The 18,128-nt window shown below is 38.6% G+C and overlaps 1 protein-coding gene across 1 annotated transcript in view; it reads left to right on the top strand.

Moving 5' to 3' along the window:
- The first annotated feature begins 5,431 nt into the window (after positions 1–5,431).
- The window catches only part of KU80 (Ku80 family protein), a 124,867-nt gene continuing 112,170 nt past the window's right edge, over positions 5,432–18,128 (top strand). The window contains exon 1 of the mRNA XM_089826528.1: positions 5,432–5,719. Within this exon, the coding sequence (XP_089682654.1) occupies positions 5,705–5,719 (15 nt within the window). The 5' untranslated portion in view covers positions 5,432–5,704. The remainder of the gene's footprint in view (positions 5,720–18,128) is intronic.

Genomic DNA, 18,128 nt, shown 5'->3' with positions numbered 1-18,128 from the left:
CATTTTTGGTGAAGTCCATCATGTAGCTCCTTTGGAATAACATCTGAATATTCTTCCAATACTGCAGCTACTTCAGGCAGTATAGTCAAGTTTCCTCTTTCCCCTTTTGTACTACCAATGCATAACAACACCTTGTTACTTTCATCTCCTTGACAAGTTCTTTTTGAAATAGCATATTTTTAGTTTTTCCATCACCCCTAAGAGGTAATAAGATTACCTTTGATCCATCCTTCTAGAAGGTGTAAGTATTCTTTTCCCTATTATGAATAACCTTTCTATCATACTGCCAGGGACGATCCAAGACGACATGGCATGCGTCCATTGGAATCACATCACACCATAGTCCATCCTTGTAGAACTTTCCTATGGAAAATTTAACAAGGCATCTCTTATCTACTGTGACTTCAATTTTTTTTTGAAACCATGCAATCTAATAAGGACGAGGTGCTTTTCACACTGACAATTTAGTTTCTCCACCATTTCTTTAGAAACCATATTCTCACAACTACCTCCATCAACAATTACTTGACATACCTTTCCTCCTGAGGTACACCTTGTTCAAAATATGTTGGTTCTGAGCCATGAATCATCAATGTCTTTCTCCTCTACATCCTCCTTGGCTAGAATAATCATTGTCCTCATCATGAGACTTTCTCTGATATCTAAAGACACTTATTGTTCAAATCCGTCATTGTCAGCCTAGGCTAGGTTCACTCTGGATGGCCCTCTTTGATTTCTATCTTGCATATTAAAATTGGAACACTCGAAGGCCTTGTGTCATTCTTCTCCACACCTAAAACAAGTGAGAGGCCTTCTCTAGTTTTTCCAATCTCTTCCGCTTCCATAGCCCTGACCCCTCTAAAACCCCCTTCCTCTTTCTTGATTTGGAGGATCTTGCCTAGTGTCTATATTTTTTTCAAATCCTTGAAAAGACTCTCCTTGACCATTATTAGAACCTCCCGAAAATGGAGTTGAGGTACCCCTTCGACCACCTCTATTCCTCTAGACATATTGCCTATTCTACTTTTCTTCAACCTTTAGAGCTAATTGGTAGGCTTCCTCCATACTGTTAACATGATGCATGCTCAGTTCATCTTGGATAGAATTTTTTTAGGCCATTTATGTATCTAGTAGCGATTTTCTCATCATTTTCTTGATGCTCCTTTCTCGTGGATAACTTATAGAACTCATTTGTGTACTCTTGTACAAGAGACAAATTTTGCTTCAAATTCTAGAACTTACGAAAGAGGGTTTGTGAGTAATCCTACGGTAAGAACTTTTCTTGAAGCTTTTTCTCCATCTTGCCCTACGTTTTGATCTTTTCCTTTCATTTTTTGGTTCGTTCCTTTTGGAGGTGATCCCACCATATCATTTCATGTCCTTTTAATTTTGTGCATGCAAACTTCATATTCTTTTCCTCCACCATAGGCTTCCATTCAAAAAAATTTCGCATATCATTTAGCCAATCTATCAACTCTTCCGGCTTAAGACTACTAGCATAGTTTGAAACTTTGATCTTGATCCCTTCATTTTTACCTTCTAAAGCCTAAAGCACTCTATCTTCGTAGCTCAACTCTTCCAAGTGTTCTTCATTTTCTTCATTTTGATTAGCACCTCTTTGATTTCCCTCTTCATCTAATTCATTCTCTCCTTGTACTACTAGTATTCCTTGATTATCCATTTACTCATTTAGCCATTCAATCTGCCTCTGCATAGCCAACATAAATCTTTGCATTGGAGTGACACCTCCTCTTCCTCTTCCTCTCCTAGCCATATTCCCGCTCTAATACCAAATGATGTAGCTCAAACCTTCAAAATAATAACTCAGAAAATTACACAACATAGAAGTTTTAGAATGCCGGATTCTTCATTAAAATTTTCCAACTCTACTTTACCCTACAATTAATGAAAAACCACTACTTATTACAATTTCAAAAATTACCATATTTGGCAGATTTTCAAGGATTTTTTTTTCTATTTTTGGTAATTTTCAAAACCCATCCTACGAATCCCATTTTTTCCAAGAAAAGCCCCCAACTAAGGCAAGATGAATTGCCAACTAATCTATGAAATCAAGAATATGATTTCAGATTTATTACAAAAACAACTTCATAGAAAACTGGAAAAAAAAACACAAAAATCCAATTTCAGAGGCCAAGATGATATTTTAGGCTCTCAAAAAAAGTCAAAACAACCATTAATGGAGCTAAGCTCAATTGGCAATCCAAATAACTCCTTAGACAACTGCTTGAAAAATTTCAGCCAAAACCCACATCCGAGTCGAAAGTTATGACCCTTAGAAGTAAATCTTAACCAAAACCCACATATGAGTCAACAACCTTGATCCTCGGATGCTCCTACATCATGTGGCTTAGTTGGGTATAAGTAAGGGGTCTTGTGGAGTCTTAAGTCATTCATTTTCATGGGAGTGGATCGTGAGGCATTCATTCGTGAGGAGTGAGTTAGATTCATTTAGGGGAATGGATTTTGAGTTCAACTTGGAGTATCTGAAGGGCAAAGTTTTCCTAAGTGTGTGGACAAAGCATCGAATGTGAAGCATTTTACATCTGGATCTTGGGTGAAGTTTGAGAAGGGCTAGTAGTTGAGGCTTGGGAAATAAGGAGATTGCTTGGTGGGCTTGTGAGCACAAGTTTAGATTTTCCTTGGAGGTTTCTACTAGAGTGTCAATCTAGACTAGCTAGTGTTTGGGTTGGATCTTGAGGGATCTTGCAAAATTGTTATTGTAATTGTTGTTGTATTTGGTCAAAACCTGGAAGGCCTTACAACCGTGCACATTGCATGTAAATAGATATTTTATGAATAAAGAGTTGCATTTGGTATTAGATTGTGTATCTTGTGTTGTGTTTTCACTGTGTGGTTATTTGCAGGGATTTGGATTACCTATAGTAGGGGTACCCTTAGATTCTCGTTGTATCAGAATATCTCATGAAACAAAAAAATAAAATGCTACAAGATTAGTTTGAGTCTTCTCCTCAAGAATAGTAACCCCTTCTTATTAGAACAACATATTGTAGTGGGTGAAATTGGGGTTGGGCTAGAAATTGCCCCATCAACTTACGAGTTTTTTTAGTTACATGATCTTTTCTCTCTAGCATCCTAATAATGGATCATGTAGTATGATCCGAAATGTTGATGTAAAAAAACTGTACACAATCAAATCCATAAATTTGAAAGCATTAGCATGGAATGTGGAAATCTAATAGATCTCATTATACTTAATTTTTATTTTTTATTCACAATAATTTTTATGAGACCACTAACATCCTTAAACTTTAGAACTTAAACTTTTAAGCTAAATTGCACTATTAAATTTATGAGATTATGAATTTTAAAAATATTACTATAAAATCATGACCAAGCCTATACAATTTTTTCGAAAGCACCCTCCATAAGACTTTAACTGAATGACTAAGTAACCATACGTTTTATAAAATGAATGAATGAATAAAAGATTTTAATAAAGTTCACAAAGCCAAAGAGAACTTACAATAGAACTTACAAGCCGATGGAGAAAAGACCCTAAACAAGAATAGTAACCCCTTCTCCTCAAGAATAGTAACCCCTTATTAGAACAACATATTGTAGTGGGTGAAATTGGGGTTGGGCTAGAAATTGCCCCATCAACTTACGAGTTTTTTTAGTTACATGATCTTTTCTCTCTAGCATCCTAATAATGGATCATGTAGTATGATCCGAAATGTTGATGTAAAAAAACTATACACAATCAAATCCATAAATTTGAAAGCATTAGCATGGAATGTGGAAATCTAATAGATCTCATTATACTTAATTTTTATTTTTTATTCACAATAATTTTTATGAGACCACTAACATCCTTAAACTTTAGAACTTAAACTTTTAAGCTAAATTGCACTATTAAATTTATGAGATTATGAATTTTAAAAATATTACTATAAAATCATGACCAAGCCTATACAATTTTTTCGAAAGCACCCTCCATAAGACTTTAACTGAATGACTAAGTAACCATACGTTTTATAAAATGAATGAATGAATAAAAGATTTTAATAAAGTTCACAAAGCCAAAGAGAACTTACAAGCCGATGGAGAAAAGACCCTAAACAAGAATAGTAACCACTTCTCCTCAAGAATAGTAACCCCTTCTTATTAGAACAACATATTGTAGTGGGTGAAATTGGGGTTGGGCTAGAAATTGCCCCATCAACTTACGAGTTTTTTTAGTTACATGATCTTTTCTCTCTAGCATCCTAATAATGGATCATGTAGTATGATCCGAAATGTTGATGTAAAAAAACTGTACACAATCAAATCCATAAATTTGAAAGCATTAGCATGGAATGTGGAAATCTAATAGATCTCATTATACTTAATTTTTATTTTTTATTCACAATCATTTTTATGAGACCACTAACATCCTTAAACTTTAGAACTTAAACTTTTAAGCTAAATTGCACTATTAAATTTATGAGATTATGAATTTTAAAAATATTACTATAAAATCATGACCAAGCCTATACAATTCTTTCGAAAGCACCCTCCATAAGACTTTAACTGAATGACTAAGTAACCATACGTTTTATAAAATGAATGAATGAATAAAAGATTTTAATAAAGTTCACAAAGCCAAAGAGAACTTACAATAGAACTTACAAGCCGATGGAGAAAAGACCCTAAACAAACAATACCTCTTGAATTCCACTTCCTTATTGTACTTTTCGTTTGTATTCACTTGTACTAATTAATGATTTAGTTTTGCAAATATCAACCAATTATATGCAACTATTTTTACCACATTTCAATAATTTTAAAGTTAACATATTTTTTATCAATTAAATATATTATAAAAGATGGTTTATCTCAATTGTAATTGGTTCAATTCATTTTAGTGTTATAGGACCCTTTTTTCGGAGCTCTCTCCATAATTTTTTCTATGATTGATTATATTTTAAATGTAATGTATTAAAAGTGCGTCAATAATTTACTTTTCTATTAATTTTTCTAATCTTTTCAAAAATAAGTTTAAATTATTTTTTAGAAGAAAAAATATTTTTTTAATATGATTTAATGACAACACATGCATTTAGGAAGTCACTAACTTTCTTAAATTTCAAATTTGTAAATTTAATTGCACCCAACAAAACAATTGAATTTATTCTTTAAAAATCTTGAAAAATCAAATTTTTTTCTTCCAAATCTTTCTCTTGTTTCTCTATTAAAAAATTAAATTTTGAACGAAAAATTACAAATACTAAAATCAAATCTTATTTAAGAACCACACATTAAAAGTTCATAAAAGTTCATATTTGAGTGTCATTTGTTTTCCACAATCCATTAGTAAAAACTGGTCGTACTTCTGGAATTTGATTGTGATTGGATGCAAAAAACTTACAACACAATCAAATTCCAGAAGTACGACCAGTTCATATTTGTTTCTTTTAGATTATAATAAAAAAACATTATTTTCCTTTGAAGCAATGAAGGTGTTTGTTTTAATTAGAAAATGGAACGAAAATGAGGTCCAAGCCTGGCTTGTCTTGCAAGTCTACTTTCTTTCCATTACGAGCTGCAGTAACATTAAGGGAGGAGATGGCACGTCCAGGTCACCTAGTATAGAACTAGAAAAAGAGAGGGAAAGAGGGTCATTTTAAATAAACATTTAAAGGGCAAGAGTTCGAAGACGCCAAGGTACCGCTACATCAGAATGGCTCGAACTAAGGTTAGCTTGTTGCAAACACCTTTCCTGTGAAACCCATGTCTAAGTTCCTGTTCTAATTCAACCAACTACAAATGCTCTGTATCTAGTTGTGTAGGTTTTTAAAATTTTTCTTTTGAAAACGAAAGATGGACACATAAAATACTGTGGTCAGCTCTGGCGTTTTCACCGATTAGGTCCACAATTTTCTCTTTCTATAGATATTCGACTTTTCTTCTTCCTCTTCTGAATTGCCAACCTTTTTTAACCTCTCAAATGAGTCGAACTTTTGGAACCTGGTAATTATAATTGGATTTATTTTCCGTGGGTGTAATCTAATCAGGACGAACATATATATTTTTATCATCACAATATAATGCTTTGCATGTGCGATTAGTAATATTTCCATGATTACCAATCCCTCAACTAGAAGATTAATAATTTTTAACGAAGTATATGAAATAATGGACATTAGCAACATAATTTATTGTGCTGGTTTTAAGGTCTTTTTAAGGAAGTGTGTTAAAAAGTTAACTGCCACCAAAAAATATCGTGCAAGGGAAGAGAGGTATGCCGATTCTTTGTAGCATACTCTTAAACGTCACATCTAACTTGATATAGGTTAGAGCTCCAACAAATCGTGCAATGAATTGATAGTTGGAAATGTAGATCACAACCATAATACCTAGCATCTACAGGAGCTTTCTGCCTAAACTTTCAATTTATGAGGTCTGCAAGCAAGATGCCAGTTTACTGCGGTTTTATTTATCATAACTGGAAAACGTTGCCAAAGTGAAGCTTGGAGTGGCATGTTCCAAGGAGGTTGAGAAATTGGAAGGTTTGGCCCCAACTATTACTAGCAGAATGGAAAATGAGAACAAAAATCTCATTAAATGAAGGAACCAGACATATGACAAAGTTCACATGGAGGAAGAAAAAATGTGCAATGTAACTTGCATAAAAATCAATACCAACCAAATCTTGCCATTTTTGGATGTTATAGAGCTATACATCCAATATAAGAAGATGGCTTGAAACTCATAAGATAATGCCAAGTTGCCGGTTCGGGTTCGGTTCCAAGTTCGGAGTTCGAGAATTGGTTTGCAAGTTTGTCAAAATTTTGGAAAGCTGTTTGAGTTCGTCAGTACAAAAACATGTAAAAATAATAAAAATATACATATTTATATACATTTTTATGAAGCATGAGTTAAAATTAGAATGTAGCATAGCAGCATAAACACATTTAAACAACAAAAACTTTAAAACACCATAAACAGTTAAACCTATAATCATAGTGATCATACCATCATATAGTAACATAGTTCAATCAACTTCAACATCAAAGATTCAAAACATTTAAAATATCAAGTTCAAGTATCATTGTTTCATGTTCATTGTTTAACTAATGGAATGAAAGTCTATTAATATTCTAAGTTTTTCAATCTTCAATTTTCATAATAAAATGAAAATGAGAGGCCACCAAAAGCAATTCATAACAACTTTTAGGGTTGTGGACGCAAAAAAAAATTAGTTTTTGCCTAAAAAAACACTTTCCAGCCATCTGCGCACCCTAGTTCGTTGCGGGTTTGAACTGGGTTCTAACTTTTTGGTGTTGGTTTGCCTGGGTTCGATCCTAGTTTGAACCCAATTAAATCCGTAGGGCAAAAATAGTACTTTGGTCGAACCAAGTCTGAATTGGACCAGAATTGAGAACCATTTTGAACTTTTCCTGGTGCGGAGGGCGGGGGGTGGGGGTGGGGGAGGTACTTGTGCAATTTAGAATAATGCTATTGTTGTAGGCCTTGGAGGGTAACTTCCTTAAATGTCTTAATCGGTGCCATTGAGAATTTTGAGGAGCTTTTACAAGTAGGGGTCGTATGGATTTTGTAATGGGCCAAATTATAATTATGTTCTCCAAGATTTCAGGAGCTCATGGTCTCATTATTATTTAAGCAACAAGGAATGTGAAATCTATAATTATATTGTTAAATCGTTAGACTTATCGGTACAAATTAAAAAAACTCTAGATGCATGATGTGGTGATAAAATTATAAGAGTTGAGATGGGGAACTTTTAGCCCCACTCGAATGACACCCGTCTTTATCTAAAATCTAAAAGTTAGGGTTGTTAATTTTCCGGATTGCTGCAAATGTAATAAGCACTGCCATAATATTTTTGGTATATATTTTCCAATTGGCAGAGATCACTTATTTATATTGAGATTATATCAAGAGGAGACATGTCCCTACATGGAACATGTCTATTCATTAAAATAATAACAACATTATATATATATATATATATATATATATATATATATATATATATATATATATATATATATATATATATATATATATATATATATATATATATATATATATATATATATATATAATGTTATTAATTTATTATTTAATTTATATATATATATATGTGTGTGTGTGAGATGTATACATCTACCAAATATATATATACATGCTTTAGAGGTTGAAAGTAGGGTTTTGCATCACTTTACGCCAAACATTGGATTTTCTGTGAGTTCCATCATGTCGCTCCTTAGTGGCCGGGCTCTTTGTGGGTCTTGGGCAGAACTCAGATGAAGCCCACGAAGGATCAAAACTAGAATCGAACTAAGATTAGGTTTCAACCCAAAACAGAGGGACCCAATATCTTAGGTTTTGTTTGAGCCCTGTCATGTGTTGAAAAGGTAGATTGAAGGGTCTTTTGTGGACTAATGCAAGTTAAAGATGGAACAACAAGCGACTTGTGGAGGATGGGCTAAGATTTGTGAAGAGTGCAAACCATTTGATTTAGCAATCAGGGTAATAAGAGGATTGGTGCTGGATGTGACTTGTATTGACGGGCTTGAGTGGTGTCAAAGGAACATTTAATTCTATTGCCGAAGTTTGGGATCTATAATCTTGGCCACTCTTGGTTTATTTGCGTTCCTTCAGTTTTTACTGTTAAGAAATTCTGTTTTAGGTTAGAGGTGTATATTTTCAGTATCTTTGAATATGAACAACTACAACAAATCTTACCATATCGATTTATAGAGGTACATGAATGTGGGTTGTAGTCAGATTAAAGTACTTGTTAAAGCTAGTCAGGTTGGGTAGTTAGTTGGTGAGGAAATGCATCGGTTGGTTTCCAACTAACTGACCCGTCTATAAATACTTGGAACATTGGTAATGTACTCATGTTGGTTTTTGGTATTAATAAAGAAATCATTTCCTCACCTACTGGTGTTGTGGTATGAATGATATGTTGTAGGTTTTACTTCATATGTATCAATTGGACTATTCTGTGTACTTCTGGAATTGTGTAATATTTCCACTCTACATTTTTGGCGTCGTTGCCTAAGTCCGAACCTGGAGGTTGGCAGGATGGAGTAATGGGAAGGCCCTTTGTACCGCTCATCCAAGTAACAAATAGTGATGGGGAAGAGGAGGAAATAACCAGGGAAGACCAGTTGACATGTGATCTGGTAACGACTTGGGAAGTTGCGGTCGATCAGTACGTACAAAGGGAAGCCTGTGAGAGAATGGTCCCTGAGGGTACGGTATGCGACGAACTTGCGGTGCCACCAGCAGCGTACGATCTCCTGGGAGAGATCCCTTGCTTGTTAGCACGAAATTTGTCACGAGTGGAAGAGAAAAGCGTAGAGACACAAAGGGAAAAAAGGAGACAACAATTACTACAACAATTTGCAGAGAGGAGGACAAGGGAGCATGAAGAACGTGAAAATTCTAAAAAGGGAAACAAACATTAAAACGATTCATGCCCCTGATTCCTAATATATATCCCAGGCGGGCACAGGGAGACGAAACTGAGGAAGAAGTCGCTTTGAGGATACTACGTCTCCAACAGCAGGAGGAGAGACATCATAACTGGAAAGGAGGACAAGGGGATTCTATGAGAATCCAGGAAGGATTGATCTAGAATACAATTGAAGGTATAGCAAACCTAGTCATCTCAGAGACACCAAGAAGGAAGTTGGGATACAAAAACCCAAAGACACCGGTAGGAAGAGACCTTAGACAAGAGTGAAGTCAAGAAGAAGGGGATACTTTTAGCAGTTCCTCCTCGAGAACGAACTTCCAACTGGGAGGGGGTGCGCCATCGGGAGGGAGTGTTCCATCGGGAAAGGGTGTTCCATCTGGAAGTGTTCCACTGAGAGGTGTTCCATTGGGAGGTGTTCACATAATGGCAATAGATAAACAAAAATTACAAGGTTTACAGAGGATGGCTCGGAGGACCCTGCTCGCCATTGTAAAACATGTATAACAATATGGCAGTCCAATGGACAAAATGACGCGACAGAATGGCTGAAAGCCTTCCCGGCCACATTAAGGGGTATTGCCATTGATTGGTATATGGACTTGGAGGCAGGAAAGAAAAATACATGGAATAACATCCGCATAGCCTTCGAGGAAGAATTTAGACTCCTAAGAGATGACGATGAAATAGTAACAGAGATCTATAACACAAGACAAGGGAAGAGTGAATTTGTCAAGGCCTATAGCAGAAGAATGAAAGAGCTGATAGGAAAACTAGATAACAAGCTAGCGAATGGATTTAAAAAACGATGGTTCATCGAAGGATTAACACCATCTCTCAGGAGAAAGATGAAGATAGTCCCACCATCCACTTTTGCAGATGCATGTACCCGTGCCATAGACATAGAAAGCGAGAGTAAAATCTCCAAGGCAAGAAGGCATGGAAGTTCAAGTGAAAGCTCAGAGGAGAGCGAAGAAGAATCTAAAACCATTCAAGCTTTGAGGAAAGACTTGAGGCGGTTGATGGAAGAGGTGGCAAGGAGCAAGGGAGAAAAGAAAGAAGGGAGAGAACTTTGGTGTACGGAGTGTGAAAAAGAAGGCCATACTAAAGGAGCCTGCCTGAAGAAAGCATTTTGTGAGATTTGCCAGGTATTAGGGCACGAAATTAAAGATTGCCCCTATAATTTGAAAACAAGGAGCGCCCAAGTATTCCTGACCCAAGGGAGGCAATCTACACCTCCTTCCACTCCACCAAAGAACACAAATATAGAAGCCTCCCTAGGGGGATACAGAAACAACAGGAGAGGAAGCAACAATAATAGCAACAGCAACACACCGCGACGGCCACTCTAGTACGATTCTAAGGGGAGGTCGATGATTCAATGTAGGAGATGTAATGAATGGAGACACTTTGCCCGAGATTGTCAAAGCGGAGGACAAAATGGAGGGATGCTCTGTAAATTGTGTGGGCTAGGCAACCATGAGGATGCAACTTGCTCAAGACAAAAGGGAGTAAATATGCTAGACATTGATGATCTAGAAGGAGAAATTCTTGCAGTCACCAGGATGCAGGCCAGAAAATTAACCTATTCGGATGCTACTACAAAAATCGAAAGATTTCAGGAAACAAATAAACACATTCAAGATAGCATGAGAGAGGAAGAAAAGGTAAAGCTGGAGAAACCTATTTCAAATAGAGGTGTAACGAATATTGTGTAGCAAGTCTTGGAAATTGCTATTCCAGTTAAAATAGGTGGATCTATTAGAAACACTATCCCAACTGCAGGTAGCGCTAACACAGGGGGTAAACCCGAAAGGGGTAACCCCAAAGAAAGAAAAGGAGGGAGAAGTATACACAGAAGATAATACATTATTCGTGATAGGGATGGGGAGAACACTTGCCGTAGTAGAGATGGAGATGCTAGGGTGTAAACTCTCAAATACTGTTGTGGATGGAGGTTCCAGTGTAAATGTCTTATCAAAGGAAGCATGAAAGGAAATAGGGAAGCCTACACTCTGGCCTCCAACATTTCAACTAGTGGGAGCGGACCAACATGGAATCAAGAGTATAGGAACGCTAATGGGACAAAAAGTCATAGTTGGTATGCAACAATTCCTTATTGATTTTGTGGTTATCACTTTAGAGAAGAAAGGATACAATGCTCTATTAGGAAGGGGACGGTTGGTTGCAACAAAAGCTACCCATAATTGGAAGCGGGACACTATCGATTGAGTTGGAAGGAAGAAAGTGCATCATAGACCTCAAAGACCAGTCAGTAAGTGAGGACTTGGCTTCTGACTTCGAAGAAGAAGCCTATGAAGGAATAGAACTAGATGAAGAAGGAATCCTGAGATTAGGGGAATGCTCAAAAGACGACACAAGTTCCCTTAATGGATTATTTCATTGGCAGATGGGAGACTAAAGTTTTCCACGTAGAATGTAATATGCTGGAGGTACAAGAATTTGAATCGGAGGAACAATACCCCGAAGAATACACAGAATATAAGGAAGGGACGACAACCCTTAGCAAGACACCTGCACATGTTTTTGAACAGAAGGTGGAATACGAAGAGGCCAAGCTCCAGACTTTGAACCTCGGAGACGAAGATCAACCCAAGGAAATATGGATAGGAGATAATTGGGACCCAGTATTGAAGGCAACAACCCTTAGAATCTTCTTGGAGTATAAGGATGTTTTTGCCTGGACGTACAAAGTTTTGAAGGGAGTACCTCCGGAACTGTGTCCATCGGCTCCCATTGGTACCTGGAGCAAGACCAGTACGGAAAAGACCTTATAGAATGAATAAAAACTATGTAGAAAAGGTCAGGGAAGAGATCACAAAGATGTTAGAAGTAGGGATAATATTCAAAGTACAAACGAGTGAATGGGTATCTCCTATAGTCATATCACTCAAGAAGGATGGTGCTCAAATTCGGATATGTGTCGACTTCAGATGTTTGAATGTGGTAACAATAAAAGACCCATTTCCCATTCCGTTTATGGATAGCATTTAGGAGGAGGTAGCTGGTCATGAGATATATTCTTTCATGGACAGATTTTCGGGATATAATCAAATTAGCATTGTGGAAGAAGATAAGCTAAAAACTACATTTGTGGTTGAAGGCGGGGGGGGGTATATGCCTACAATAGGATGCCCTTTGGTCTATGCAATGCACCAACCACGTTCCAAAGTGTAATACTACATATCTTTGATGGAATGTCTGTGGAAAATTTTAAAGCATTCTTAGATGACTGGTCGGATTATAGTGGGCAGGAGCAACACCTCAAAATTCTGGGAGAATGCATGGAGAAATGTCGAAGAGCAAGATTAGCTCTCAATCCAAAAAAATGCAGGTTCATGGTTCCCCATGGGAGATTGCTTGGCCATATTGTGTGCAAAGAAGGATTAATGACAGATCCTGATAAGATCAAGGTGATTTTAGAAATGGAAGCGCCATCCAATCTAACAGGTATGAAGTCATTTCTGGGTCATGTAGGATACTATAGAAGATTTATAAAAGGATTTGCCGAAGTATCAATGCCGTTAGAAAGATTATCTAGGAAAGGCAAGCGGTTTGAGTGGAAGGAAGAGTAGGAGGAGGCCTTCCAAGAACTGAAGAAAAGATTTCTCATATATCTCGACAGGGACAAAGAATTTTGGGTCCATGTGGACGCCTCCAATTATGCAATAGGTGCCACTTTGGCACAAATAGGGAAGGAAGGGCTGGACCATCCTGTGTATTTTGCAAGCAGGCTCCTATCTAAAGCAGATTGTAACTACAGTACCACAGAGAGGGAAGCATTAGGTATGGTGTATGCAGTGCAAAAATTCAGACATTACTTACTAGCTACACCCTTTACATTTTTTGTTGACCACCAAGCATTAATGTATTTAGTGAATAAACTGGTGATCCAAGGGAGAGTAAGTAGATGGCTAATGCTACTACAATAATTTACATTTAAAATTATAGTAAGGTTGGGAAAATCTCATGTGATTGTTGATCAGTTGTCAAGGATTAAGTCCGGGGAAGCTTCAGGTAGTGGGGTGTGTGAGGATTTTCCAGATGCACACCTATTTCAGATTGCAGTATTACCTCAATGGTACGAAAAAATTAGACACTACTTATCAATAGCAACCTTTTCCAAGGAAATGCCTACAACAGAAAGGAGAAAAATTGCCTTAAAAAGTAGCACATTCCAACTAATTGAAGGGTTGTTATAATGGAGGAGGAAATTCCAGGGGTCCTGAGTGAGGCCCATGAAGGACTGGCGAGAGGTCATATGGGACCAGACGGTTGCCTTAAAAAGTAGCACATTCCAACTAATTGAAGGGTTGTTATACAACATGGGACCAGACGAAATATTGAGGAGATGTGTAATGGAGGAGGAAATTCTAGGGGTCCTGAGTGAGGCCCATGAAGGATTGGCAAGAGGTCATATGGGACCAGATGCTACGGCGAGAAAGGTACTTTTGGGAGGATTATGGTGGCCGACATTGTTCGCAGATGCGAGGGAATGGGTATTGAGTTGTGACACTTGTCAAAGAGCAGGAAGGCCACTCAAAAGAGACTTCATGCCATTATTTCCGTCCAAACCGCAAGAATTATTTGAACGGTGGGGACTAGGTTTTGTGGGACCCCTGCCGGTTAGCAAAAGTCATTGGTGCAAGTACATAGTGGTGGCAACAGAGTACTCAACGAAATGGGTTGAAGTACGGGCTCTTCCAGACAATACTGCTCTCAGCACGGCCAAATTTTTGTATGAACAAGTGGTCACCAGATTCGGGATCCCACTCCAGCTAACAAGTGACCGAGGAGTACATTTCGTCAATCATACCATCAGGAGGATGACAAGTGAGTACAAAATTTTTCATTCTTTATCCAGCCCTTATTATCCAAGAGGAAATGGCCAAGCAGAGGCTACCAACAAAGTAATAGTGGCAATTCTATATAAAACTTGTGGAGTCGAAGGACAGGATTGGGAAGAACGAATCCCAACAGTAGTCTGGGCATACAAAACTGCATATAAGGCTATTACTGGACATACCTCCTTTTACCTCATGTATGCACAGGAGGCTGTGGTGCCAATGGAACATGTCGTACCAAGCTTACGGGTGGCAGTTGAAAAGAGGTGTTTACCGCACTGGGGTAAAGAAATCAATGGATTAAGGATTCATGCACACAGACAATGAACAAGAACAACAGATCTCCTTTTATTATTCGCACATGCCAAGAGATTACATACATAGCATAAGATAAGATGATTTATAATGATCTCGGAGGGGGGTATATATACATCCTGAGGAACCTTCTTGAAGGTGTCCGTTGGCCACATACAACATGTCGGCTACATAATAAGAACCTTCTCGATACCGACATACATCTCGAGACACACCCTGTCGGCCGATACAATATTTACTGACTACATCATCCCCCCCAAAAAGAAAAATCGTTTCCGGATGACCACACAACAAAACTCAACAACTAACTACATTTATTCATAAAACAACATAGATATAGACATCATGAACCAGAAGGCTGTGCTCAGACTATGAAGACCGGCTGCGTCGAAGCTGATACACTTGCTCCGTCCGGACCTTCAAATCAGCTCTGATCTGAGAGTTCTCCTCCACTACTTTCAGCATCAATGCAACCTCCTGGCACTCTACTTCTTTTTGGTCATGAGCCCTCTTTGCTGTGTCCTTCTCTTGAAGTGTTGCTACCAAACGTTGCTCCGTTGCCGCTAACTGCTGTTCTGCCTGTTGCTTCTCTTGTGCACCTTCCTTGAGTTGTGCTAACAAGGCGGCCCGCTCTGCTTCCCAAGCAATCTGCTGGGTGGCAAGTTAGTCGGCCATCTCCTCCCGAGCCTTCTCCGCCAAAATTCCTCCCTTGCTTCTTCCACCAATTCCACTTGTTGTCGAGTCTCCTCCAACAATTCCTCAACGCTTTAGTGTCCGTCGGCAATCTTCTGAAACCTCCATCTGCGTTCGGCCTGCTGCACCAAAATTAAATTTCCTTGAGCTGTGCAGATTTCATCTCTGTCCTTCAGCTTATTCTTATTTTTGTTTAACTGATTCGACATTAGTCTTCATTCCAGCCTTTGTTCCAGGTCCATCGGGCAAAGATGCCAAATGTTTACCACACTGGGATAAAGAAATCAATGGATTAAGAATTCATGCACACAGACAATGAACAAGAACAACAGATCTCCTTTTATTGTTCGCACATGCCAAGAGATTACATACATAGCATAAGATAAGATGATTTACAATGATCTCAGAGGGGGGTATATATACATCCGGAGAAACCTTCTCGAAGGTGTCCGTCGGCCACATACAACATGTCGGCAACATAATAAGAACCTTCCCGATATCGACATACATCTCGATACACACCCTGTCGACCGATACAATATTTACTGATGACAACAGGTTGGGGGATGAAGAAAGCTTCAAGGAGCGACTATGTACTTTACTCAAATTGGATGAAAGAAGGACATTTGCTCAATGGAGTACTGAGGTGGCCTAGAAAAGATGAAAATCCAAGACCAAATCTGCACTCCGAACCTCATACAAAAATGCACGGAACACACTATTTCTGTCGTTTTTTGCCGATTCTATGAGGCCAACAAAATTATGCAGTAACCAAGCACACCTTTCCCTCGGACCTCGGACCTCCGACAAGCAGATAACCACAGGAGGAATCTTGAATCCAACTTTGCAAATGAGAAACTCAAGCAATTCTTTCGGCAGTGAAAACGATCAAACAATCTATTCCTTCGAATTTCCTCCCTGCAACCCGCATTAATCCATTTCATGCAATATCAGGACCTGCAATCACGTTTCTCCAGCTATTACTTCTGAGAGGCATGGCCGCGTGAAATCCTCCAAGAAAAGAACTGAATGTATCCAGTGAGAATGCAGTGTAGAGAAGAGTTCATGAACTCTCAGCTAACCAGCCTTGTAAGCTTTCGACGGCGTTTCAGTTCTCAAATATTCTAACTTAACTAAAAATGGCTCGGCAAGAAAAGATAGGAATCGCAGAAGGTCGTCTGCTGCGAATGGACAGATTCTTTCATCACTGCGAAGCTGCTATGGAATTGAAACACCAGCCTGCAGATAGTGCAACGCCCGCGCGGAAGAACATATAAAACTCGTGATAGAGGAACTGCAGGTTTGAGACCATCCCGTGGAAAAAGAAGGAATTTTAAATGCAAAACTCCGTGGCTTGAATCCCCGTGGACAAGAAAGGAACTTCGCGGAAAAAGACAAGCTTGCGGATGCTTCTGCGGACAGATAGGGCCGACAGAGGTTGACCGCGGGGCAATCTCCTGCGAAGATGTGCCTGTGGGGCTTCTCCCGTGGAGAGTTTCTCACGGGGTCTCTCCCGTGGAGAGTTGTACGCTCTTTTAAAAAAAAAAAAAAATTCTCTTTTATTTTTTTAACCAAAGAAAAATAAAAAAATAAAAATGAACAGCACCTCAATTTTGCCTCTAGGCATCGCCATTTTGCAACGACGATGACGAGGGAATCATTTGATCATTTTGCGACGGTGACAGCGACGGCATCTTCCTGGCACGGTAGGATCTGTTGACTGTGTGAGGTACATCTTGCCCGTTCAACGTCCCCAACTTTATCACTCGATTGTCGTTGAACTCCCGGATTTGATTTGGTCCAACCCCTCTTGCCTTAAACCTTTCCTGTTTGCTTTCATTCCGATCGTCATACTTGAGTACCAACTGCCCCAGCTGAAACCTGTTGAGTTTTTCATGCCACGCCTTATGCTTGTTCTGTGTCACCTCTGTTGCCCACTGTGCTTACGGTTGTCGCGCATATAGATTATTTTGTTTTTGTTGGCACCTTTCAACTAATTTTATGGTACGATGCATTTTTTTCTCTTGTACGGTTTGTTCATCGTGTATCGGACGATGGAATTTTTCTTTTTTCTAGGTTTGTATTGTATGTCCTTCCCTTCTTCAGCCATAACCTCCTTTGCGTCATCTGCTTCTCTGTATTCCTTTGGACACTCATTTTTCTCCTTTTTTTTTACCTTCGTCGACCCTTAGCATATTACAACTCGGAAAGAGTTTGTAGTCTTCTATTTGCCAGTGGTAAAGGCCATTCACCGAGTCTAGGTTGTCGTCATTCGATCCTCCTTCTAGTGTCAATACTCTTTCGTCGTCCGGTTCCATTCTCCTCTTTCCTTCATCGTCATTTCTTTCGTCGTCATTGTCGCCTTCACCTTCTGAGTCTGATGATGGTGCCTCGTCACCTACCATTTGTGTGTGCAGGTCAATTATAAATCTTTTGCCTCCGCGCTCCATTGACAGAGTATTTCGTTTCCAATCATGTTTTACTTTTGCTTGCACCAACCAATTCCGTCCCAGAATAGCGTCATATCTTTTTCTTTTCAATGGAATGACTACGAAATCCAATAAAAATGGCTGTGTTCCAATAGTTACCAGTTGCGCCTTTAAGGTTCCCAACGGTTTGATCCCGTGCTGGTCCGCCGTGAGCAATTGGAATGTAGGTGGCCACAGTGTCGGCTTTCCCAACTTCTTCCAAGTATCCTTCGGCAACACATTCATGCCGGACCCTCTGTCGACAATTGTGTTTGTCAGAACAGTTCCCAAAATCCCCATCTCAACGACCGT

Source organism: Cupressus sempervirens, chromosome 4 (assembly GCF_028749045.1).
Source record: "Cupressus sempervirens isolate cs-2001-9-10 chromosome 4, ASM2874904v1, whole genome shotgun sequence".
In the NCBI taxonomy this organism is placed as follows: Eukaryota; Viridiplantae; Streptophyta; class Pinopsida; order Cupressales; family Cupressaceae; genus Cupressus; species Cupressus sempervirens.
This window is presented reverse-complemented; position numbering and strand designations above follow the sequence as displayed.